Here is a 20,706-nt window from a genome sequence, read left to right as displayed (position 1 = left end):
CTGGACTATCCCGCTATATGTTGTATAAATCATTGCGCACAGTGGTCATTACTAATAGCTAAATAATTAAGTGCCATAATGCATTTTATTGATTGCGATGCAACAACTCGAATTGTTGGATTTGGAACACAGAAATAATTCAGTCTTTAGATTATAATTTATTCTTACATTCTTGTGTATATATAGCTGACCTAATAAAAGATTTCTTTTACGTAACGAGGAAATATGGAGAAAATACGGGAAGACGGACATATAAAGGTCATTAAGAGATTTATAAGAAAAAAATAAACTGTGTCATTCAGAGGTTCAGGCTATCAATGCAAATATTTCGCTTTGGAACACTGCGGAGTGTTGGTTAAGGCTTTAATAAAATTCACTTATCTCCAAAACCGCTTAATTTGGTTCAGAGCATAGGTTTTGATCCATCAGATACTTAACCTCACAGGTTCTTACTAGTTCGTCCACAGCAGCCTTAGTTCACCTAATCCAGATAGCTTTCGTTTTGTGAAAATAGAGCAATGCAACCAATTTGTGCCATTGATGATCCTGAGATCTCAGGGCAACAACTGACACATCCAAGGAGGCTACTACAGCTACTTTAGAAAAAAGAGGAACGCCGTCGACACTTAGAACAAAGCTAAAACAAGGATAACAAAGTTAAAATATTAATGCGAGTGAATAGTATAATAAAACTAAGGTAAAATTATTCCTGACATAGCTCGCAAGAAGGATAAACAGGTATAAAAGAAGGAAAGCCCCCAGGCATGCCGGATAGGCGAAACTGTAGAATGTCTAACTATGACGCAGGACTGGATTCGATACGTGGCATCGGTGGAAACATCTGGACATTTTTAAATATGTAAAGTCCCCAGGTCGACTTTCAATAAAATGAATACCTTGGGCAAACTAGGGTTATAATAATAGGCGGTTGAAGTATAGTGCTAACCCTTTTACCTTTCTTGTATACCGTAGGTTCAAGAAATAAGCTTCTCTCTGGTATACTCTAACACTGCACTACAGGCATAAAGGAAGCCTTTAACAGATTAAGTCGAACGGCTCTCATCCTCTCTAAGAGAAAAATTCACTTGTCTTATTCGACACACGGTATCAAACCGACTCTTTCTGAGTTATTGAGCCCTACGGTTTTAGATAAAATAGATCTTAATGTGATTTTTGTTTAGAATTTTGTTGAAATATTGATATCTCCCATCAAAATATCAACAAAAATAGCCAAACACATAAAAAAGAAAGGAATAACGCCAGCTTTCAGAACAAATAACAACTTAGGCAAATATACTAAAAACAACAAGAGCCAAAATAAAAAACACTTATACAGTGGTGTATACAAACTTAAATGTGGCGACTGCCCAAAAACTTACATCGGTCAAACTAATAGAAATTTTAATAAACGAATAGCAGAACATAAGAGGGCTTTCAATAATAGAAAAACAGATGCTACATATGCACTTCACCTTCTAGATCATAATCATTCTTTTAATGACGAATTTCAAATTCTTCACATTCAAAATAAAGGCCTTAAGCTATCCTTGTTAGAATCTATGGAAATTAACAAATTAAAAAACACAGATATAATTCTGAATGACCAACTTGAGACAAACAGTTCTTCCCTCCTCAACCTATTTCATTAAAGACTATAAAGTGTAAACGCATGCCAAAAATAGATCACTTGAGAAAGGCAATCAGCCAAAACAGCTGTAGTGTTAACATTTTATAATAAATGTTGTGGAAGTTTTGAAAACAAAGTTTTCAGTGTTTTATTGTTACGTAAAATTAATTTCCATCAAGTAACGGTCGAATCCATCAATTATTTATAAAAGAATTAATTCTTTAAAAAGAGTTATTATATTCTTTTTCCCTAGTAACTTTTATAAATATATTCTCTAATATATAGTAGAGCCCATTTGCTAGACCAAAATTTTGTATATAGAATTCATTATGTAGCTTACAATAGGTATTATCAGTACATAATGTCGATAACTCAATTATATTCTACCGATTTAATTAATTTTTATAGATTTTGTCAATTTCGGAAGATGCCCTTATCGATTTCTCTAAATTCAGCGAGTGGCTACGTGAACATAGTCACGAACCTGCACCCCAAATTCACTGCGCCCTTCCATGAATCAATTGTTGATTTTAAGGTCAATGCATTGACTAGCTTGTACCCTCCCTAATAAATCAGATGATTTTCAACGGTTGTTAAAGTGCCTAAGACCCTTTTTAAATAATGCAGATTGTCAAATATTTTTAAAAACCCAATATACTTTCTAATTTTTTTCAGTTTTGTGCGTTAGGGTTTAATTTGTAAACATTCGTATTGTTCATTTTTTCCTCGAATACCAACAAGAATTCATTTCCAATAGATACGAGATACATCTGTAACAAATTGAAAAGAAAAGAATGTTTTTTTTTTATTTTTTAAGTTTTATTAAGGTTCTTCAGAGAATCATTTCATATAATGAATGAAAGACATTTGAATTATTGTGTTGGAAATAACATCTAGTTAAAAATTACTTTTTATAACCAACTTTATTCTAAACTAAATTACTTATATTTCGCTACCATTATTTCATGATTATAACGATGACAATGACAATATGTTAGCAAGGATTTTCAGTTTTCTATTTACAAGCGTGTAATTTTGAAAAAAACATTGTTGGTGTAAACTTATAAATAGTTAACATTGGATTCATATAATGGTTTACTGATTGTTTGTATATCTCACATTCTGTTGAGGTTGCTACATTCTCGATAATTTTGAAAGGAACATTTATAATGGATATATTTTCTACTTCAAAAAGTGTATTTCGTGGAACATTTTAATTTGGATTTTTTAGAGGATACTAACTTTAGTGATTATAAAATTCAAATGTTGATTTATAATAAGGCATTTATTATTCAGTATACCCAACTGTAAACACTGAAACCTTTGTTGATTATGTGTTAAGTGACAGTATTAGGTTATGTTATGATGTTTATTCCAGTCTAAAGATATGTGATCATTCAGTAATTACTATCATGCATTTAGAAATGTGATCATTCAGCAATCACTATCAATGTATTTAGAAATAATTATATCAAAACTGATTATTTTAGAAAATAAAAACATTTAGATTTAGAAAGAATTAATTTTGACCTAAAGAAATACAAGAAATGCATTTAAAACTATTTATGTATATATCAGCACTACAGGTCTTAGAGACCCTTGGCTTAGTTTCTTCCACCTTTTCCTTCACTTGCTCTTTCCAGTCCCTTATTTCCATTTCTTCTGTCAATCCAGACGTTATCAAACCCCTTCCTTCGTGGTCTCCCTCTTCTTTCTTTCCTTTGCTCTCCTGCTTGCAGAACTCTTAGGACGTTTCTTTCTTTTGGCATTCGCAAGACATGTCCCATAATCTAACTCTTTGTGTCCTGATTATCTGTGTTATTTTAGCTCTCTTATGCTTTGGGTTCTTCTGCGTCATTCCCTGATAGCCTCCTTTATAACACCAAAAACTTCCTCTTCAAAATCTCTAACTCTTTTCTTTCTGATTTATTGTTCAAGTTTCACATGCATACAACACCGTTCGTATCACTATTGTTTCATAATTTGGCAAAGTTTAATCATCCTCCTGCTTTGTTACTTTTCATCAACGCGAGTTATAATATAATTATGTTTCTATTTATGTATTTAATCAGATTACAGTAGTGTAGAGCGGCGCCATGCATTGTACCGCATTTCGCATTAGTCATCTTTACCCCCACCACAGTGGCACTGGCCGGAAATTTTAACAAAAAAGATAAAGCCGTTTTCTGATGCAGAAAACAAATATTAGATGAAGTTTCAAAACTTCAGCTGTCTGATTCAACGTGCATGAGACGGTCACAGAACTTAGCAGCAATTATTGCCTTTAATCTTACCGATGAACTGCAGAAAAGTAAATATTTTAGTCTTGCGCTCGACTCGTATACTGACATAACGGCAATTACTCAACTGTTATTGTTCGTAAAGTATGTATCGAAGGATTGTGTTCTTAAAGAAGATTTTTTGGGCATGATTCCTATGATTGGACAAACTCGAGGTATTGATTATTTGAATAGCATTGCATTGATTTGAAAAAGGTTTTTTCTGTGTGTACTGATGGTTGCCCATCAATGTTGGGGCGAAATATAGGGTTTGTTCAGCTGTTGAAAAAACGCTTGGGAAATGATAATTTATTGAGTTTTCATTGTATCATTCATCAAGAAAGATTAGCTGCTAAATTTGGTGAAAATTTCAGCTGTTTTATGAAAACACTTGTAAAGATTGTGAATGTCATATAATCAAATAAACTAAACCACGAGAGTTTCAAGAATTTTTGAAAGAACTTATGTCGCAATATGGGGACATTCTTTACCACACAGAAGTGAGATGGCCGAGTAAGGGTAAAGTTTTGGAACGTTTCTTCAGCATTCGACATGATATTACTCTGTTTTTGGCTACAAAGAATAAAGAGTTTCCTGATATTCATAATTTTAGTTGGTGACTTAAAGTAGCGTTTCTCACTGATACAACGAGCATTATGAATGAAACATTGACCAAATTGCAAGGAGACTACAATTACATTGTAACGAAAATGATGAGTATTGTGTTTTCACTGGAGCAGGAGCTGAATATATATATTGAAGAATTGTCAAATGAAAATTATTCCAGCTTTCCTTCCGTTAAAGCACTGTCTGATGAAAATCCAGATGAAAGTCAAGAGATTTCTGACCTACTGAAGCTGTTAGCAGACCTCAAGTATGAAATGTCTGTGAGGTTTAGTGACTTCAGGAAGTTCCAAGAACCATTTCGCTTGGTGGAAAATCATGGGCAACAACAACAGCAAATGTAGCTCATCTTTTTATTTTTTAATACGAAGCTAGGGATTTGAAAAATGAGTTAATTGATCTTGAGAATGATACAGAGCTCAAAAGTATTTTTAAAGAAAAAAAGAAGGAAAAAGCTCACTATAAGTTTTGGGAAGCAGTTGAAAATGACAAATTTCCTAAGTTAATTGACTGCTCAGAAAATTTTGTGTATTTTTGCATCTATTATGTCTGTGAATCTACATTCAGTAAGCTGAAGTCCATAAAAAACAAGTACAGATCTAGGCTAACTAGTGAGAACGTTGAAAACATTTTGAGAATTTCAGTTTCTTCCCAACCTGCTAACATAGATGCCATTCTAGAGAGCTGTGAAAGATTTCGCCCGTCGACTTCAAAGAATTAACAAATTCAGGACTTGAAATTCCTGGAGTCAAGTAAAAGACATTTTCCTACTTTTTACATACAAAACAGTCCATATAATTTATAATTATATTGTTTTTACGTAACTTGTAATGAACTTATGTTATAGTCATATAGTTTTAAAGTTATTTAATACCACCACTTGTACTTGCGGCCCTGAGAAAAATATTATTCAAATTATTAGGCTCTCAAAGAAATCCTAGTGAGGATCCCTGAATTAGTCGAAGGCTTGGAGAAACAAATTTAAGCAGTCGCAGACCTTCAACAAGCCTACAACTTCTCAGGCGCCATCGAGTTGCACTACTTCGTTTGCCAGAACCATGATCATTTTTCTGTAAATAATTGGAGGCACGTTTTATTTGCCGATGAGTCCAGGTTTACCTTGAGGTCTCCAGATGCCCGTGAGAAAATATGGCGAAGACCACATGAGCATTTTGCAGAATGTACCCTAGTTCAGTCCTAGGGTAGGCTATCAAGGGGGCTCAATTATGGTGTGGGTTGGGATTTCTCTAGAGACACGTACAGAATTGTACATCGTTCCAAGAGGCTCCATAACAGCTGCCAGGTACATTGAAGAAATTCCCCAAGATTTTATTGTGCCTTATGCTGGTTTTGTTGGAAATGACTTTGTTCTGAGGCATGATAATAAAAGCCACGCAGTGCGAGAATCACTCAACAGTTTTTAAATGAAGAACATTCCTGTAATGGATTGGACAACATTGAGTCCAGACGCAAACCCAATCGAATATGTTTGGGACATGCTTGGGCGAAGGATACGAAGTCGTGTTCCAGCCCCTTTCACCTTAAATCACTTACACGAAGCCCTTTTAGAGGAATGGGAACTTATTCGTTAACAAGACTTGATTTTAGGCATGCCAAGGAAAATTTAGGCAATAATTCGAGCATGTGGAGAAAACATTATTAAAATCAGTTTGTCCGGACACATGATTTAAGTTTTCATTAATTGAGCGCCATTTTCTTACAACATTTACCTTCGTTTTTTTCCTAATTTTTTAAATTGTTATCTACTGAAACAGTGAAATTTTTATTAGAAATTACTTAATTAAATTAAATTACTTAAAACAGTTTGTTTCGTTTGTGTTTACGTTATTATAATAATAAAAGTTTAAAGAGAATTAAAATTTTAAGTTTTTATTTTAAAAATGCAAGTGCCATGCACGTTTTTCGTGCCAGTTAGTGTATAATTAAAAATTGTTGAGATAACAGTTATCTGTCTCTCTATATCTATGTCGAATATTATTAGATACTTCATTTCCTAGACTACTAATTTCTTAATGTTCTTATTCCCTTTCCGATAATGTTAAAAGTTCTTATTTCCTAGTATGTCTACTTGTTACTTCTATGTTGTAAATTATACACATCCAGAAAATCTTCCTAATATGAGTACGATCTACTACTACCTAAACTTACTATTTATTTTTAAAGCCTTTTTTTTATGTTTTTGTTATCAAATATAGCCAAAGATACCAAATGCGAAATGCCGGAAACTTCAGCTAAATATAAAATTATAGTCTACTGCAAATTTCAGTCACGACAGCATTTGTATATACCAATATAGAATGAAAACACACATGCACATTGTAGTAGCTAAGAATAAAGCTGCCTCGCAGGGATCGGGCCCTTTTTTTTTAAATCTACCTGTTTTCTTCGTTTTTGTATTGTAGGTACAGATGTTATTTTCTAGACCTTCAGTTGTCTGCCCATACCGCTGTTGCACACCTGCTTTTTCATTGCAGAACACACCGCGTTTTAATAATTTTACTTTCTCTATATGGGTATTGCTTTGTAATAATATTGATGCAATTATATAATATATATATATATATATATATATATATATATATATATATATATATATATATATATATATACTATACAGTGATCAACGTTTGTGACAAAGTCCTCCATAATACTTTACTGTATCAAAAATGTTTTTTTTTAATTTAATTAATTTAAAAATTTTTAAGTAAAAATCCTTTATAAATGGTATATAAATTAAAAACCCAAACGGGCTATGTCATGATGACAAAACGTTTTCGGAATCCATATTCCATCATCAGTGTCTAGGTGTACATGTTTTGAGCCACTAAATATCAGGGTAAAAACCCGTTAAAAGTTATATGTTACAATTTAGTTTACATTACCTATTTGGTATTATATTTTAAAATGTTAAAGTTATCAGTGGATATGATAACATGGCGACGTATGACTCCACATGAAGTTGCTGGTCCTGAGACGAAGTGTCTACGAGGACTTGATAGCAACGATGATATCATCAAGTCCTCGTAGACACTAAAATTCTGATCTTTCATATAATCTCTTGTTGTTTATACAAATAGTACAAATTTTATTTAAAAGATTGATTTTTTTTCCGCAACCCCACGAGGGTTGATTTTACGGGAAAGCTTGGGGGTAGGAATCTTAAACTTTTTTGCATGGTTTTTGGGGTTTCAAAATTGAGATTTTCAGCAAAATTGTTTTGTTTTTGAACCAGCAAGTTGATTTAGACAAGACGAAAAGCTATTAAAATATTGTTTTTTAATCGTTAATGAACCGCTTATTACAGGACGGGTGCTCGATCTGTGGAGTGTATAAGAGAGAGAAAAAACAATATTTATGGCACAAATTTTTGCTGGTTTGAATTCTCATTGTAAAAATGAGTGCCCGCCCTGCCATACGCACTTCATTAGCAATTCAAAAACCATGTTTTAGAATAAAATAAGCCCAGAATTTTCATCAGGAGCTGATAGAACAAGGCTTGAATATGAATTTAGACACTTGATGATTTTAAAAATAATATTTTTACTTGTGTTTTTGAGCCTTGAAAATCGTCATTTTGCGTTTTTTGCAGTTTTAAATTGATAACTCGAAAACTATCAACTTGAACTGACTCAACGAAAACTAACTCAACGAAAACTGACAACAGACTTGTTTTGTTCATAATGATCCAAAAAACCTAAAAAAAAATTTCCGGACCGAAAAAATTGATTGTTAATTTTAAAAAAAAAAATTAAACAACTTTTTGCCTGGGCGACCTCTTAATCCTTATTTTTGGGGTATCTCATGAAAGTGATTATGCAAATAAATCGCCTTGTCTAATGAACTGTATAAATCTGACGTCACAAGGGGCGGGAATTTTAAAAACCTTTCCAAACGTTTTTAATTTGTGTGTATAAATATTGGTTTTTCTAATTGTTTGAAGAATAAATAAGGACATTTTTCATAACATTCATTCTGTGCGATTGATATTATTTGATGTTCGTGAATTTGTAAGGTAAGAATATCAAAGTATTAAGATATTTACTATGAATGTTCATATTTTAAGATTATGTTATTGTTTAATTAAAACTTTAATTATTATCTACTGTATTTCAAGGTATTTTGTTTTTGATGTTATCAGGGTTATTTCAAAATAAATCAATAAATCATTGAATTTATTAACGAAGTTGAAAAATATTTAAATTAATGTTTTATTCCTTTTTCGTTGTCAGTGATTTTATCCTGTAAAAGACTAAAGATATTCGTTTTCTCGAAATGTTCGTTGCAAGATATTTCGGATTTAATCTTCTAGGTATAGTTGTATACAGGGTCGGACTTATATACTGATACATTTTATCAAAATTACGGCAATCCCACAAAGTAAAAGAAAAATACATATAAGTAATACTTTTATATTAAAATATATTATATTTAACATAGTGAAAAATACAAAAACAAATAATTTTAAACTTAACTATCGTCTACATTTAAATCAGTATCACTATCATCGCTATCGTTTAAATCTATAACTACTCTATTTATAATGTTTTGGAACTGTAAGTATTTTTCTTCTAGTTTTTGACGTGCTCTATACATTTTTTCACTAATCTGCAGTAATATTATTACATTCGGTCTTAATTAAATCTACAAGTCAAAAATGATTTAGGAGAATTATTATTTTTCCTCACATTACTTTATAATTGAGACCACAACAATTCTATTGGATTCAGTACACAATAGTAAGGGGGTAATCTTAATACTTTATTAAACCACTTTTTAAACAAAGTACTGTCCATCTCTTGATGAAAATCTAAGCGACAATAACTAACACCCTTAGCAGAGAGTAATAAAGCATCTTCTACCCATCCTGATTCTACCCCACAATGTAAAATACAAATTCTCTTCCCTCTAGTCACATTGGTGACGCAATTTTTACTACCATCGGTCCAACATTTTTTAACTATATCGTGGGTGTTGAACCAAGTTTCATCCAAATAATACAAGTTCTTCCCTTCACTCCTAAAAGACCTTAGACTCTCCAAATCATCGAACCTCCACTTTATTAAACGGCTAGATTTCATAATTGCCTGCCGTTTATTCACTGTTTCAAACATGAAAGCATTAGATTTTTAAAATCCCCTCCCATTGTGACGTCAGAGCTTAGGTAGTCCATTGAGGATGGTGGTAATATAAGTCTTATTTATCTTTTTCACATATCTTGCAAGGTATTTATTTTTTAACTTTCTTTACAATACACGCTTTTTGTTGTTTTTGCATCTTTATTTGAATTAGGTGCTATAGATATTGTCAGATATATAATTTGAATCATTATTTGTTTATTTCTAGCAAAAGTTTCTCTTTTGTTCATTTAAATTCAATAAGGTACGTCACTGGAGTCTACTCTTTGTCTGCACATGTATTTCAGAAATAGTTTTCCAATCAAAATTTAATATACTCGTATATTTTATAACCATTGAACTATTTCGATAATACATATGATCCTTCTATAAATAATCCCTGTAAGTCACTCTTTGGTTTATTTAAATTCAATAGGTACCTGACTGGAGTCCACCCTTCGTCTGCACATGTATTTCAGAAATAGTTTTCCAATCAAAATTTAATATACTTGTACATTTTATAACCATTGAACTATTTCGGTCAACACGTGATCCTTCTATAAATAATCTCTCTTTTGTGTATCTAAATTCAATAGCGTACCTTACTGGAGTCCAGCTGTTGTCTGCACAGGTCTTACAAAAATGATATTTCCGTTGTTTCCAATCAGAATTTAATGTACTCATATATTTTATTATAACCATTGAACTATTTCGGTCAACAATGATTCTTCTATAAATAATCTCAGAACCTCAATTTTATTCATATCTTTGTTTATTTCTAATCTTGTGAGCTCGCTTTCAAATATTTCCATCCATTGTGAGGTGGTAATGTTTTTACCTGTTAATTTCTCTATTAGAAATTTTTTTAGGTTACTGTCTTCATGTGTTTGTTTTTTTTTTATACAGAGCAAAACAATCATTACTTTCTCTAAAATTTGTTCTAAAGCTTCTATTGAAATACCAATTTATGCATTGAGAATTGTTCTTCTTGGGTACTTTGTACTTCCAATAAACTTCATGTTTCCATATTTATCCATGTAAACTGTTGAAGCATCTCGATCTAAATTTATCCATATTTTTGTTGCATTTAAATACCCCTTTTTGTCAGTCGTATTTACTTTTTGAAACATATTTTTTCGGTGAATGAAATGTTTTGTAGTTCATTCGGAACCATGAAAACCTCCCTTTTCTCTGTCTCAATACCTTTACCATAAAGTTGAGTCTTAGTTTCATCAATTTTATTGATAATAGTTGTAAAAATGTTTTTTTATAATGGAGTTTTCATCCCTTCAGAGTAGAGATTTAACTTATTTTAACATATCTGAATTATATTGATTTAATAAGTTTTTGATTTGATATATTTTGAGTTATGGTAACTGCAATACATTTTGAAGTCTGATATTGAACAATTTTCAGTGACACGGTGCCTCGTACTAATGGCCGAGCTGTCACAAGCACGTTAAATTAAATAAAAAAAAAATTCAGTGAATAGGTTAAAGTAAACAAGAGACGGTATTACTGAAATTGTAAGCTGAAAAGGTGCAATTAATGTTAGAGATGGTAATTGATGGTACATGGTGAGTTAGTTTAGGACTATTTAGAAATGGAATGAAAAGTAGAGTAACTAAAAGATTAAGTGAGTAATGTGTGTGTTTTTTAAAGTTAGGAAATGTTTTATCATGTCATGTGTTACTTAGAATGTTGCAGTAGATATTACTCAAATGGTTAGTGTCAGTTTTATAATCGATAGATTCAGGAGTTGTGTACTATCTCAAGGAGGAATCGGTTTTTGCATTTGTCAACTTGTTTTAAGATTTTTACATTATTAAAGTGAAATTTTTGCCCTGTCTTTAAGTGGTATTCCACTAAGGCACAAGAGTTTTTTCTTATGTTGCAGTCACTTTTGTGCTGCGTGGGACGTTGATTAAGCCACTATTGACTTTGACCAATATAACAATTAGTCAAAATCAACTGGCTCAATTGGTCCAATGGGTAGTCCTATAAGCTCTATCTTAGCAACAATTATCTTAGACTATTTAATATGACCTTGGAACCTCAAAATTGCCGTTTTTACTAACATTTATTTAGAAATTTGTTGATGACATAATATGGAGTGTATCATTTAACCATATCCAGACAGTACAAACAATCTTTGATTCACTTCACCAAAATATTCAATTCATTTATGCAAGGCAGATGGGATTCCTCGAGAGTTTCTTTGGAAAGCGCTGAATAAGAAAATGTCCATTGTGAGCAGGTGAAGATTGTGAGAGATATGTATGAGGGAGTAACAACTAGTGTTAAGACAGATGTGGGAGAAACTGATAAATGTCATCAGTTAGGAGAGGTTATCTTTACAGATCAAACAAGAAAATAATGTGGAAACCTGATACGAGTAGATGTATTCGTGTATAACGATGGTTATGAGATTGTTTCGCAGCATGTAATCTTGTACACAATCTTAATTTGTGGCGGCTTTAGTTAGAGAGTCTATTGATGTAAATTTAAGACGGAATTCTGATTGTTACATCGTAATATCCTTGAAGAACATGTTTTTCCCTATGCCCGCTTTATTGACCGCGATAATTTTTTGATAATGCATGTTAATGCATGAGTTCACGCAGCAGGATCAGTGATCCAATACCTTGACGATGCTGAGATTGCAGCGCTTGAGTGGCTAGCAAATAGTCCTGCCGCAAATCTCATGGAACATATATAGGACAAGCTGAAAAGAAATGTACGAGTACGAGCACGAATTACTGCTCCTAATTCAATGACACAATTTCGACTGCTACACAGGAGGAATGTAATCAAATACCGCGAGAATACATCAAATATCGTTGTGTTTAAAATTAATTATTATTGTTTAATTATCAAATTGAATGTTTAAAAAAAATTAATTTTAAGAATTTCTTCAAGAATCTAATAATAATAAAGAACTGTGAATTTTTTGTTTTGTTTAAATTTAAATTTGTTAATAACCTACTTCCTTCAGAATAACAATTTTTTGGTTTTTAATGTGCATATAATGGTTCCTTTTGTTTCTAACATTTTTCTTTTGTTTCAGATGGGTTTGCGAAGATCTTCCTGAATTAAAACTGCCATTAGAGAACAACATTCTTTGCAACTATGACACTCAGAGCTATGAGAGTATGAAATCATTATGTGATAAGTTCAACAGAGCCATTGACAGTGTTGTTTCTTTGGTGAGTTATTTTTTCTTCTGGAGATTAGTTCAGTCTGTTCAAATTAAATGTGATCAGACTTAACTAATTGCGTATTTTTCAAACGTGGATAATGACTCAGGTGTTCACGTTTAGAATTATTTTGAAGTTTCGGTTGCAGATGCAGTGACACTATCGTATTATTTTTCGAAATATACCAGAATTAGATACATCTTAATACGAAATGAGTTTATTAAAAGTGATGGCTATAATTATAACACAGCTGAGGATATTTTCATGTTCGTCAACAAAGTAACCGCATTTAAATATAACGTGATGCCAGTAGATGTTTTGAATACAAGATATTTTTCCAGTAGATTTGGTCAATTATTGCTTCTAAAAATTAAATGGGCTTCTTTTTAAATTCATTATTATGTCATCAACTAAGAGATCTGTAGAGAATTTGTTGCTTTTGGACATAAATACGATTTAAAATAATATTACAGCTGTAAATATAATAGCTCAATGTGCATAGACCAGAGAAATTAGCTAATAAAAAGCCTTTTTTGCGATACTCTTTGGTACAGGTATCTAACAAATGCTTTTGATAAATTTGGTGATAAAAATATGTAATAAACACAGAATCCAAAAGATTAAACGTCATTTTTTACTTATAAATAAACAATATATAAACAATGTAAGATCACTATTTGATTTTAAATACTAAATTATATGGAAAAGTGGCACAATTTTTGACAGGGACAACCAAACTGCTGAACTACAAAGAAGAATCACTTTAGCATGGGCCACATATGGAGCTCTATCTGATTTAACTCAATTCAAAATGATTTTTCCGGGATTTTCTGATTTTTCCGGGAGCTGAAAAGAGGAAAGCTCTTATTATTTTATGGAGTTACCGCAAAAACAAACTTCTGCGTGCCGTAAAAACACGAGATATTGCATATTTTTACAGCACTTTCCAATTTGAAATTCCATTAAAAAAGCAGAGCTCGGACAGGCGGTATTTTACGAATACCGTCACTTTAATGGGTTATATCTTTTTACTCCTTCTTGGTAGATGCCATCTATAAAATAGATCATAAAATTTAGATCTTCGTTTATAATCTCTCCAATTTTCAGCTCTTAATGTTAATAAATAATGGAAATGTGATTTTAAGAAAAAAAATTGCCATCTTCTTTTTTTTAAAGATTGTGTTTTTCCACCATCTTTTCAGTGAGCCTACTTACAAGCGCTTGACATAAAAAATATCAAATTTATTAGCAATTTCCCTAGTTAGATGCTTGCCAGATATTAACAGGTAGTCACTTGTCATTCAAAAAACAAAGTTATTAACATTTATAGATTACTGCAATAATAAGGTTTTTTGCTGTTATCTTGTTCAATTGTTAATGTTAATGTTAACTTTTATTTTAACAATTTTTCTCTATAAGAAACGTTTTATAGGCAAAAAATAATTTTTTCATTTATTGTGATTGTTAAAAAAAAACAAAAGAGAATTAGCTGTACGTCTTCAAGGATTTGTCATCAGCTATATCTCATATAAATTTTAGAACCTTCAAAAACCTGTATAAGATTTTTTTAGCTGCTTTTTTTTCTTTACTGGCCTACACTCAACTCTGAAGCCTCCTCAAAATTTTTGTTTTCAAAAGTTTCCCAAATCTCCAAAGTTATACTTTATGTTATTCTTGGATCAGTAAACGTTCTGGTCTTTCTTGAGATTCACAAGTTTCATTCATGACAATATATTGACTCTAAGACACTTCTAGGTCTGTACTTGTACTAATTTTAACATGATTTTATCAAAATATTAAATTATTTATCCTTTTCACGGAACATTTTGCATAACCGATCATCATCCTTTCCCTTCACATCTAGCATCTAGAGTCGGGAGGAGGTACCAAAATATCTGCTTCATTTTCTTCCGAAAGCAAGTACTCTATAGCTTCTTCGCTAGTTCTAGTTCTAAAATTTCTTTTATTAGATACGACTACATGATTTAAAATAAAAAATGATAGAGATAATATGATCCCTTATTGCCTCAGCGTGATCATAAGGAAGACATTAAGTTATGTCTTATACAGTTTTTTTTTGCATTAATTGACACAACTTTACTGAAAGATAACACCATCCTATTGAATTACAAAGTAGGAGAGATAGTGTAAATACTTGTATGAACCTAAAATATAACGGAGCCAGCCTCTTTCACCCGTTGGTAACCAGATTAGAAAAGCAGATCTAAAAACTCTTATACACACTTATAAGACGTATATTCGACCAGCTATCGAATACTTATCCTTAATCTACGGACTTGTAAATCCTTAAGGAAAATTGTTTTAGGAAGGCGAGTCAAAAATGATTTTTTCAAGTGTATTAAAAATTCTCTGTATATTTTGTAGCATTTGCCACTTCGTCTGCAATCCACAGCCGCTGCGTCTAAGACTTTTTTTGGATCTAAGACGCTTTTAGATGACTTCCACACAATAATTAGATTGTTAAATCGCGCTGTCAGTATTATCACATGATCCAAGCATGCATGATCTCTTTAGTTCTTTTAGGATTGATACATATATTCGATTCTATCCACGATCCTACGAAAACATTCCTGTGCAAACTTACACCATAAAGGCTCTTATGACTTTAATTTTGGTTTTGTGTGTTTAGGTAATATCGTCGAAAGATTTGGTCGTCTCACATATTGTAGGTACTATATACAGAGTGTTTTAGAGGTATGGAATATTGAAATAGGTGACTTTTATTTCATATCCATGAACTTTGCATTATTTGAAAGATAAAAGCATCTCAACAAAGGCGTAAGAATTACCTTTACTTCAAATGTGATAATTTCTGCGTATTGACGTAGACATTTAACCAAAAATGGATTTCATCGTCAAAAACAATTTATTGTGAAAATTAAGATCAACAGTTCATTTGTTTTTTATTTATTTATGCCCCAAGTTCAAAGGGTCACTGGCGTAGTAAAATTTAAAGTACTACAATTTATGAAATACGTTTATGGAATATAGGTATGATTACAATTTTTTTATATCAGTTCCATCACTTAATATTGCTTCTAAGGTGTGCTTCTAGGCAGTAAAATATGGCAAACACTGAGCACTGAGTAATATTTCGTTTTGATACCAGCAATTTGTTCGGTATGTACTCTGGTTGGATTTTTGTTATCATCGGCGTTAAACCTGGTGTGAAAATGTTGCGTCGTTAATCTAATTGAATACTGTAATAGACGATTGGGTGAAGTAGGTATAGTACACGATGTTTTTCTAAATAAATATGCAAAGTTTGCAGTCCCAGCTGTCAAAATGGCTGTCACTGAAAATAGTGTTGCCAAATGAAAATTCTATACCTCTATAAATAAAGATTATCAAAAATAAACAAACTAAGATAAATAATCTATTCTTTTATATGTTCTGTATGTTGTAATACAATTTATTAATACAGTTTTTTAACTGTCACTGCACATAGATGTCTTCAGAGCTAAGTATTCTTTAAAATTGTCCTAGCAAAGTTAATACAGGTATGCCCTTTTTCCTAGGAGAAAGGAACATCATTATCAGCTCATCGGACGTCAAACTATCCATCCAGAGGTCTTCTGAGACATATCTTACAGCAAACATACAACACTGCAGTAACGGATCCAGATAAGTTGAACCAGTACGAACCATTTTCGCCGGAAGTATACGGCGAAACTTCCTATGATCTAGTATGTCAGATGATAGATCAGATCGAAATAACTTCTGATGATGTATTTATTGATCTCGGCTCCGGAGTTGGACAGGTCGTCCTTCAGATGGCAGCAGCTACACCTTGCAAAATATGTCTAGGAATTGAACGTGCAGAAGTGCCCAGTCGGTATGCAGAGAGTATGAACAGAAATTTTCGCACTTGGATGCAGTGGTACGGAAAAAAGTACGGAGAATACAAACTTCTGAAAGGAGACTTTCTAACAGAAGAACATAGAGAGAAAATTAACCAAGCTACTATTGTGTTCGTTAACAACTTTGCTTTTGGACCAGCAGTCGACCATCAATTAAAGGAAAGATTTGCCGATTTAAAAGACGGAGCAAAGATAGTTTCTTCAAAAAGTTTCTGTCCATTAAATTTTAGAATTACCGACCGAAACCTTAGTGATATTGGTACTATTATGCACGTATCCGAAATGTCGCCGCTAAGAGGATCAGTCTCATGGACGGGGAAGCCTGTTTCCTATTATCTACACCTCATTGATCGCACCAAGTTGGAAAGGTACTTCCAGAGACTAAAGAAGCCTCAATTAAAGGTTAGTAAAGTAAATATTATTTTGTTCTTTCTAGTCTGTACTCTAAAATTTATTTGGATTGTAAGAATATATATTTCATAAATTTTCTGGAATGTTTTGCTTTCTTCTTAATCGGAATCTGAATTTATTACACAATAAGGTGTATATATACGAGGGTGGATTGATATAAAACTAGCCTTTGATAGAAAAAACAAGTTTTTTGGAATTAAATCTATTTATTTCTCAACATAGTCCCCTTTTATCTCGAGACACTTAGTAAGATGATGTTCCAATTTTTTTATCCCATCCGAATAGCACTTTTGCTCGAGCTCTTCAAAATAGGCCGAAGTTTCAGCGACGACTTCATTTGTTGCGAAACGGCGTCCTCCGAGCATTTTTTTAGGTTTGAAAACAGGAAAAAAATCGCAGGCGGCAAGATCTGGGGAATACGGTGGGTGTTCAACCAATTCATAGTCCAATTCGTGTAATTTTGCCATGGCGACGGCCGATCGGTGAGCCGTTGCATTGTCTTGGTGAAAGGGCACTTTTTTGCGTTCCAAACCGGGGCTTTTCGACGCAATTCGGCATCGAATCGATCCAATAATGCTGCGTAGTACTCACCATTGATTGTTTTTCCTTTTTCCAAGTAGTCGATGTGGATGATGCCCTTCGCATCCCAGAAAACAGTCGCCATCACTTTGCCGGCTGAATGTGCACTCTTTGCCTTCTTCGGCGGCCCTTCGCCGCGTTTGCGCCAATGTTTCGACTGTTTTTTGGTTTCTGGTGTGTAATAATACACCCAGGTTTCATCAACGGGGATAAATCGGCGAAAAAATCCTTCGGATCGCGCCGTATCATCGCCAAAAGCATCTCCGAAGTGGTCACACGTTTTTGCATTTGATCGATTGTCAGCAAACGCGGCACTCATCGCGCGGATAACTTTTTCATGTCCAAATAATGGTGATTGATGTTGTGTAAGCGTTTGTAGGAAATAATTAGGACCTCTATTAACTTGCGGAGCTTAATTCGAAGATCTGCCATAATCATGTCATGGACTTTGTTGATCATTTCCGGCGTGGTGACTTCACCAACAAGAAGCGCTACTGCCTGACTTGACAATGGCAAGTGCGACCTTGTCGAAACGTCGTCAAAATAATGGTTTATGTCAAAACCAAAATTGATATAAGGTTGAATGCTCGAATAAATGAACTTTGATCAAATGAAAAGGCAGATATCGAGCACAGTTTATTAATTAAATCTTGCCCAAGTACTTTCGCTTCCTAGAGCATCTTCAGGGGCATTTCATCAACTTTGGCGTATCCAACAATCACAGAATGTCATAAACATAAAATTGTACATAACACTACAATACACAAAGACAAACAGTCTTTGTGTAATGACTCCTTGAACTTTCTATTTCAATTTTTATTTTCTCCTCTTTCTTTCCTGTTTTAGCATCTTGGGCTACTGTTTTCTTAATAGTTCCTTTGCAATCGTTATCAAACCATTCCGTTTTGTTTTTAACTTTTTGATAACTATTTCTTTTGATAACGCTTTTCTGGATGCTGTTTATATTATCTTCTTCATTAGTTGCTATATTTCGTCGATGTTCCCTCTTTCGTTGGGACTTTTTGGTTTTCCATTTCTTTTAATTTTGTCTCTCTTACTTTTCTGGCAGCATACACATACGTACTTTATATGAGAAATAAGCAAGAATTTTTTTTTTTTCACCAATTTAACGATGAATTCAAAAATATTTTTTTATTTTAAATATCTCAGATTCTTTCTAAAAAAAATTCGGTAAAAGTATATAGAACTTTTCAGTTAAGTTAGCTACAAATGAAACGTCAAATTTGCGTTTGTGGTATTGCCATGTCCTTATTATGTATATGTTTTATGACTCAAATATGCTTTGAAACTACATTTTTATTATATTATTTTATGGAATCTGGTATTTTTTAAATTTTTTTTAAATTTATATAAAACACGAACGAATGAATATTTGTTTCTTTCGCTATTAGTTGCAATTAGTTATTAGCAAAAAAAAATTATAATTGTCCTTTGGTAGATTAGCGTATAAATTTGGCAATACTGTCAAACCCTTCAAAACACTAGTTTCCAGATTGCAACAGATGTTCAGCAGATTTCAATTTCTTATCATTTTGGGATGAAATGGTACCTGAATACCGTTTTGTTAATGTATTAGTTTAGTTAGTTACTGGAACTTGTTCAGATCGTCACTACATTTAAATTGTGTGAATTTGTGTGTTCGGTAAATAAAATTTCAATTTTAAATAATGCCTACAACAATAATTGTTGAACCTGAAAGGGTATTAAATGTAGCAGAAATGCGGCAAGAACGATTTAATTTAACCAGTTGTAAGTTTTATAAGAATCTAATTAAGCTTAAATAATAATTAAACTTTATTTACAAACTTAAAAAGAATGTTTATAAAAATTAATTAATAATACATCGCATGCTCTTTCGCGATTTATTAAAACGACATGGCAACACTTCCAAATACAAAACTTTCCTTCATTTGTAGCTAACTTCACCAGAACGTTCTATATACTTTTCCCAAAAAATCAAAATATTACCGTATGTGCGCCAATGATGAATATTACATTTTTAATTGTGTGTCAAGAAATGCGCAATTTTTCCTCTTAAAACTCATTAAATTTCATTTTTATATCTCAACCAGTCTCGAAGGCAATAAATAAATTCAGTTTGTAAGAAAAATTTCCAACACCCTGTATCTCCTAAAGGAAGCATTTACGGACATACATTTATATAGCAAACTGTCATTACTGTTTTATGCCGATTAAACTGCTAAAGTTTCTTGCACGAATTTACTGACACCCTGTATATGACACATCTTTCGGTTCACCTGTCAGGCACTTGTGCTCATCGAAAACGGTTGTCAATTTTTTTTTTAAAGTTCACAATGAATTAACAGAATCGTATGAAAATTTTCATGCTTACAGCAATAAGTTTTTTTTTCAAATTTTATCTACACTTTCAATAATATAGGGGTTGACGACGTGCAGGCGCAGGGCTGATGCGTGCCAGGTGATCGTTACCGTACTTAGCATGCTGACTCATCAATATAAGAATTTCTAGCCTTACAGACATACCGTTACTCGGAGCGTTCACTAGCTCTCCTACTATAAAAATTTTAAGTCATGTACAAAACATATTTGACTTAACCTTGCAAATATTCATGATGACTCTTCGTCTTTCGATCAATATTCTTCAGACCGTTATTTTGTTCTGTAACTTAAGCTATGTTTCTGTGTTGTAATTTCTGTCATCCTTTTTGCCTCCGTGTTTTAGTTTTGCTCTGTTCTGTCATTTTCAGTGGTTATGTTAAATATATTTCTTGAGTGTAATAAGTGTTGCCGTTCTTCCAAACAAAAATTAGAAAAGAATTTCTCGTTGACATACTTTGACTTTTTGTCAATTTCAAAGTTGTGTTTTAAGTTTACATAATTTATTGATTATTTTAAAAAGCTTTGACGATATTTTCTATATAATAAGACAGGTCGTGATTATAACGATTTCAAGTATTTAAGGATGGTACA

At 32.5% G+C, this 20,706-nt stretch overlaps 1 protein-coding gene across 3 annotated transcripts in view; it reads left to right on the top strand.

Moving 5' to 3' along the window:
• gpp (DOT1 like histone lysine methyltransferase grappa) overlaps window positions 1–20,706 on the top strand; it is a 131,360-nt gene that overhangs the window by 65,982 nt on the left and 44,672 nt on the right. For 2 of the 3 annotated variants that reach the window (XM_072546015.1, XM_072546017.1), the window contains exons 3-4: window positions 12,733–12,871; window positions 16,402–17,145. In XM_072546015.1, the coding sequence (XP_072402116.1) occupies window positions 12,733–12,871; window positions 16,402–17,145 (883 nt within the window). The remainder of the gene's footprint in view (window positions 1–12,732; window positions 12,872–16,401; window positions 17,146–20,706) is intronic. The other variant, XM_072546016.1, reaches the window with a different exon arrangement.

This window comes from Diabrotica undecimpunctata, chromosome 10 (assembly GCF_040954645.1).
Source record: "Diabrotica undecimpunctata isolate CICGRU chromosome 10, icDiaUnde3, whole genome shotgun sequence".
In the NCBI taxonomy this organism is placed as follows: domain Eukaryota; kingdom Metazoa; phylum Arthropoda; class Insecta; order Coleoptera; family Chrysomelidae; genus Diabrotica; species Diabrotica undecimpunctata.
The sequence above is the reverse complement of the archived record's forward strand: the minus strand, read 5'-3'. Positions and strand labels throughout refer to the sequence as shown.